Raw genomic sequence first — 6,483 nt, 5'->3', positions numbered from 1 at the left:
ATTGAACCTGTTCAGAATGAACTTCTCCAAAACTGTCCTCCCACAGCCTCCTTCCCATGTCAGCAGACAACAATTTCATCCTCCTGGTTGCTCAGGCTAAAAACCATCCTAGATACCAGTGTCGCACATCTTATGTCCAAGACTCTAGGAAATTCTGTTTAACTCTATCTTCACCTACCAAATATATCCACAATCCCACCACTTCTCACCACTTGATCACTAACATTCTGGTCCAAGCCACCATTATTTTACAGCTGCACTTCTGCGACAACCTCCTAAAATCCTCATTAGCCACATAATCTTTCCTTAAACTGTCATTTGACTTCCTCTTTTTTAATGATATTATCCTTGTCCCCCACCTCTCCTACTTATCCCCATGACTGATCATTCCTTACCCTCTGTAATTACTCAAAACTGCAATACCAAAAAACTGTAATTTCAAAGTTCAGCATCCTACCTTTGACTACTTTTTCCACTCATTATGCCCTGTATTAATCCCACTCTAACATTCCTCCAACTCCACGAGGACCTACAATCCATTAATCCTATACTTTTTCACTGCCCCCCACCCTCCCCTTACTGTTGCTTTTCTTCTTATTGAGCTTAATTTCCATGGTCAATACTTTCTTTGTCCACATGCCCTCAACTCCCCTGCCCTTCTATATTGAACTCATTTGACAAACTCTCAAATCTGATCTACCTCTTCACATAATCAGGACCTGTGCCCATGCAGCTGATGTGACTGAAGAAAATATATAACCAAGCTGACTGATCCTACCTTCAATTGATCACTAACCTGAAGTGGAACATTTAATACCATCCAGAAATCATACTCTATTTCCTTAGGCTTTTCACTCTCTTATCCTTTTCTTATCTTTCCCTTTCTTCTCAAACCTCCAACTCTCCCCGCCCCCTCCATCTTTAGTCTCATTTGATGATGTTCCTTTATATTTCAATGAGAAAAACAGAAGCAATCCAAAAAGAGACTTTTCAGGCAGAATCATCAATAAACACAGCCCGATTTACCACTTTGTAAGGGATTTACTAAGGTGGTCATATGACTTATTATCCAAAATGGGGCACTTTGCAAATAAAAAGAGGCACTATTAAAAATTATGCCAGGACAATAAGTGTTTACCAGGGCTGTTTCAGGCAAAAGAGCAGGATCCATCACTGTCTTTAGTGACCATCCTCTACTGCTTACACAGGGAGAAAACCAGCAACCCATTCAGCCGTGCAAGTGACTCCATCAGGCAAACCAACCACAGCACCCTGAATGCTCGACACAATCCAGCGTGGGCTCCATTTACGTCATTTCTACCCGGAGTGGGCACGCCAATACTTCCCATCTCCCCTGAGTGAAAATGCAGAGTCACCTGCTTTATCTACTAGCCTTTCTTTCCTTTCACACATGGTCTATATTCAATCTTCAGGAAGGCCATTTCTGTCCCAATCTGAAGCTTAATCCTAATGCTTTAGAGAGAATGTACCCTTCTATGCTAAGTCAAACAGTCATTCTTCAAATCCCCAAAGGCTTCCCTCTTCCCCCAAAGCACAGTTGGTTTACATGAAATTAGTAAAAGTGTGTGCCACACCTTCTGTAATCAAAATGACTCCGGGTCATTCACTGAAACAACATTGCAAAAACCAGGTCACTGACGCAAAATTTTATTGAAGTCACCAATACATATGTTCTTCTGAGAAATGTTCTGAGCCATCCACTTGATTGTTACAGACACACACGCATCTTTTTTACTGATATATTTTTAGTTTGCTTGGCAAGAAAAAAAATCACACATCAAATCCAAAAAGTCTGATTTTTAAAAATCTATATAAAGTGAGAGTTAAAACTGCATAATTCAAATAAAAAAGACAATTCCATACAAGTCCAGCAAGGCAAGTTGGCAACTGGAAGTGAAATAATCTCTTATACAAAATGCAAAAGGAGTCAAAGGTGAATTATAAAAAATAAAATTTTGGTCAGAAAATCATTACTATATGAAGCCACATATGGACACCTATTGTTTTCTTTAAGGTGAAAAGAAATCAAACTATTGGTTTTCTACGTATTCAGAAAGAAAAATTAGGAAAGTGTTTGGAAAATACTTCTTATATTAAGTGACTTCTGCTATCTAGAAGTCAGAGACATTCTGACTTTTTCTTGCCAATCAGTAGAAATGAGGAAATAAAGTGGTTGGCCTTCAGTGGACACTCACAACACCCGAATGAGGTCCAGAGTGATCCGAGATCTGGGGACGTCAATGTTGAGTACTTGGACTTCCACCCTTTCTCCAGGGCCCAGTCCAAGACTCCTTCTCCTCTTCGTTTTAGAAAGCTTTGCTTCTGTTACATTTCGTATGGGAATCAACCCTGTTATCCCCACTCCTATATCCACAAAAATGCCAAACAAAGTGGCATTCTCAACTTTGCCTGTAAGAACTGTCCCAACCTGCAGATCTTGCAAGCAGACTATGCTTCTCTTGAAATCCGGTTGACTGAAATCTGCAAGGAAAGGGGAACAAAGACATCTAGTTTAATAAGAAGGTTCTGCACTTCCTAGACACAACACAAATGAGTAAGCATTTACTACATCTCACTTATGTGCCCAGACCAGTATTAAGCAATCAGGGGTGACACAAAAGGAGCTGGACTCTGGCCTGCCTTCGGAGAAAACGCATCCTAGTTGGAGGAACAGCATTCACACAGTAGAAATAAGACAAGAAAATTTACTCAAACACTTTCCTCTCCGCAAACTCTATCTCGTTAACATGGGAACACTGGCACTCCACTTAAGGACTGACTCTTATTTTCCTCTTTATGAGGTGATTAGAAAATAATTGTGCCCAATGAATACACATGGCTGAATCGCAAACACTGAGAAAGTCAGACCCTTGGAGACTGAAGGTTGGAAGATTTTACCCAGTGCCTGAATCCTCACACTTTTTAAAGGTAGTAAAAAAGTACACTAACATTTGGTCAAAATGTAGATGAAAATTCAAATGTTCTTTTTGTCTCACTTCTCCCCAACAAATCTGGAGCTCAGGAATCAGTATCTATCCATTTTGAATATATTTATCCAACCGAAATTTATGGATTAATTCATCAAACATTTATTAACTCCTATTATTATCTCCTTGCCAGGCACTGCTGGGTGCTAGGGACACAAAGGTGAAGACGTGTAGGTCTCTGTTCTCAAGGTCCTCCCAGCCCTCTTTTCTTGCTCACCCTGGTGTACGTCCTTCTGTTCACTAATAATACTATCCCCCGAAAGGTGGGCATAAAGCATGCAAGGAATCATTATGGCTCTCATTAAAACAAAACAATAACAAAGGTTTTATAAGGGAGAAGGTTAGAACCAACAGTTTAAGTGGGGCGCTTGGATTATCTCTGGATTCCATTTATCCACGCTCTTCTTGGCCCCCTTTCCTAGGATTACTGAATGTTGATTCTAGTAACAAAGAACACATTCTGTGCTTGGATCTCCTTTCACTGAGACCTCATTTTCCCTCCACCCATTCCATTTCCTTTTCCTCCACAGCTGCTGGCTTTATCCTGATTACTTGTTGAAGCGATCCTTTACATTTGTATTAACAACTGGTCACCTCTCTGTTCCCCTTCCCCAGCCCAACCACATTGAAATCAAGTTTTTTACAAACTCACCTTCTTCCTGTAAAACAAAAGCCTTCTTTAAACCTCAAATCTCATAAAAATAGGAATATGCTAACACTGGAACTGATTCTGTAGAATTTCACTTGATGCCGAAGCAGAAACCTACTCTAATGTAATATATTATGCTGGGCATTGACTATGTCCAAGCAAAGTGAAACTAAGTCATGGATCAGGGTCAGAGGCAAGATGGTTTCCGAGGCCCCATAGGCATTGTTTTTATGCTTGAAAAGTCTTCCCCCCCTTTTTTTCTCATAGAGGTCCAGCTGGTACAGATTCCCCAGGGGTTCCTGATCAGCTGCTTGGTTTAATTTTGCACGGAAAAGCAGAGTCAGGAACTACCTAATATGCTCCTGAAGACAGCCTGGGCCACTGAGAAATCAGAAAATCCACCATGTACCAGCAATCTTTAACACTTTGATTGGCAAGGTACATATATACAGTCCTGTCACAAGGCTGCTTAGGATGAACCCAATTATGGAAACTGACTAGCAACCAGAGTGCGAATGTCATAAAACTGTGTCACTGAGAACACAGAAGACAGGATGAGTATCAGAAAAGAATGCTGCATCAAGAAGAGAAATCCTTCGGAGAAAATCGAGAAGAGAGATGAGACTTATTTGAAATTTCACTTGTCACAATGATAAAAACTGCAGTAACTGATAAGCCTACATGCATCGGGTTTCGGCTCAACTACGGGCATCACCAGGTGAGGATCTCTACTTGGCTGTTGGCTATTTAACTGAACTATGTAATTTATGAGTTGATCTTTGCCCTGAGCCTACCGTGTAACTGCAATAACAGAAAAACAAAGATGGACAGCAAAACCCTTTCAGGAGGCCTGCAGCTGGAGCACATCTGCCAACCTTCTCATGCAGTGGTCCAAGGCACACCACCCTCCCATCCCGCCTGTTGGAGAACCACTGCTCTACTTCGTATTCCTGCTAAACGACACTTTGAATGGACTGCTCAGACGCGTCGACTCCTACATTTTGGGCACAGATCTTACTCTATGTTTTATTTTACTTTTCTCCAACTTAAAAAAAATTAATTTCAAACTTACTGAAAAGTTGAGGTAAAATTATAATGAGCTTGCTGGTGGTGTTTTTAAATTCCCTTAAACTTTTTCAAAGAAGCATGTCCCATCACCCCAACGCAGCCTAACAAAGAATGAAAAGAGCCAAGCCCTCAACATGGCATCATAAAACTGGTTATGAGACAAGTGCAGATTCATTCAAATCTCAGGGCTTCCTATTTAAGTTTCCTTGGGAAATTGATACCTTAATTCTTTCTCACCGGGTCACTGCTCTCAACAACTCTGGCTGTCATACTTCCGTCACCATCTACCTGTGCTGAAAGCTGAGAGCACTTTTAATTAGAAGGAAAAATCAACAGAGAGATAGTATCTTATTTGTTCAGTGTGTTCACTGACACAGAATCCAGGAACTTGGAAGGCTGTAATTTAGGAAGATTCGCTTTTTAGTTTGTGAACTGAATGCCTTACTTTGGACTTCTGGTTCCTATGAGATAAAAACCGTTTAGGAAAGGATGATGAAAACTGTGTGCCTCCATGCACACAGCAGCACATGTATGATGCATGTAAACAGTAAGCAGGGAACGAGGAATCTGGAGACCTCGCTTCTAGCTTTGGCTTTGGATACTACCTAACTGAAATGACTTTGAAGGAAGGCCACCATGCCTTAGTTTTCTCATGAGTAGAATGGGAGAATAACATCTGTTTTGCCTATGGCATAGGATTGTTGTGAGGGCCATAGGACCTATCGTGAGCTATGCAAATGAAAGGTGCTACTGTTCAAGTTCAACTGCTTACCTGTTCGAAAGTCAAAGCTTTCGGGCTGGCTGAGACCATCTATGATGATCTGTAAAGAGGGCACTGTTGTTTGTAATCTTTCTGCAAGTTTCTCTATTCCTTCCTTTTCAAGGAATGACTTTATTTTTTGTTGCATTTCAGGCTTCCCAATTTCACACAGTGTTCCTCCAATGAAGGATAAAAACCTGCAGGGGGTGGAGGGCAGGGGAGGGAGACCAACACTTATTAATAATATTCCCTTTTTTTCCAATTTCCTTATACAGACCACCCTAACATTCAGTCATCTCAGATCCATATAATAATCTATCAGTCTTTATTGAAAACCTACTATGTGTCCATGATATAATACATGATCTGTCTTGAAAAAAAAAAAGAAAGAAAAGGGAAGGGAAGGGATGGATTTAGGTTCTTGTACTATTTTCCAATGAAGCATCTACAGGTCAGAAACATTTTACAGTGTAATGTTCTTTAGAGTTTAGTGTCATATGTGTTTGCTGAATGAGGATACCTATACTTACCTCATGATTCCTAAAATTTCAGTTAGAAAAACTTATTTGAATTTAAATTATTTTATATCAACAATGAATTGATGATATAAAAATTCATCAAAATCCCCAACAAGCACTGCCAGCTTTTGACAAATGCATTACTCTAGTCAGGTGCCATACCATTGCTTTGTACTTGTGTTACCTGTGCAAGCATACCGCCAGCTTAGTAATTCTCAAATGCCATCAACAGGCAAGACTCACATGAAGTAATTAAAATCAGTCTACTAGCCCTAACCGGTTTGGCTCAGTGGATAGAGTGTTGGTCTGCGGACTGAAGGGTCCCAGGTTCAATTCCGGTCGAGGGCATGTACCTTGGTTGCGGGCACATCCCCAGTAGGAGGTGTGTGGGAGGGAGCTGATCGATGTTTCTCTCTCATCGATGTTTCTAACTCTCTATCCCTTTCCCTTCCTCTCTGTAAAAATCATAAAATATATTTA

At 40.6% G+C, this 6,483-nt stretch overlaps 1 protein-coding gene across 3 annotated transcripts in view; it reads right to left on the bottom strand.

The window, feature by feature from the left end:
• Positions 1 to 1,652: 1,652 nt before the first annotated feature.
• The window catches only part of SRBD1 (S1 RNA binding domain 1), a 155,510-nt gene continuing 150,679 nt past the window's right edge, over positions 1,653 to 6,483 (bottom strand). For all 3 annotated transcript variants that reach the window (XM_014447612.2, XM_006083397.3, XM_023747165.1), the window contains exons 20-21: positions 5,498 to 5,682; positions 1,653 to 2,502 (exon numbers count right to left, since the gene is read on the bottom strand). In XM_014447612.2, the coding sequence (XP_014303098.1) occupies positions 2,213 to 2,502; positions 5,498 to 5,682 (475 nt within the window). In that variant the 3' untranslated portion in view covers positions 1,653 to 2,212. The remainder of the gene's footprint in view (positions 2,503 to 5,497; positions 5,683 to 6,483) is intronic.

Source organism: Myotis lucifugus, unplaced genomic scaffold, assembly GCF_000147115.1.
Source record: "Myotis lucifugus unplaced genomic scaffold, Myoluc2.0 scaffold_6, whole genome shotgun sequence".
In the NCBI taxonomy this organism is placed as follows: Eukaryota; Metazoa; Chordata; class Mammalia; order Chiroptera; family Vespertilionidae; genus Myotis; species Myotis lucifugus.
Note: the sequence above shows the minus strand (reverse complement) of the source record. Positions and strands in the feature narration are given on the sequence as shown.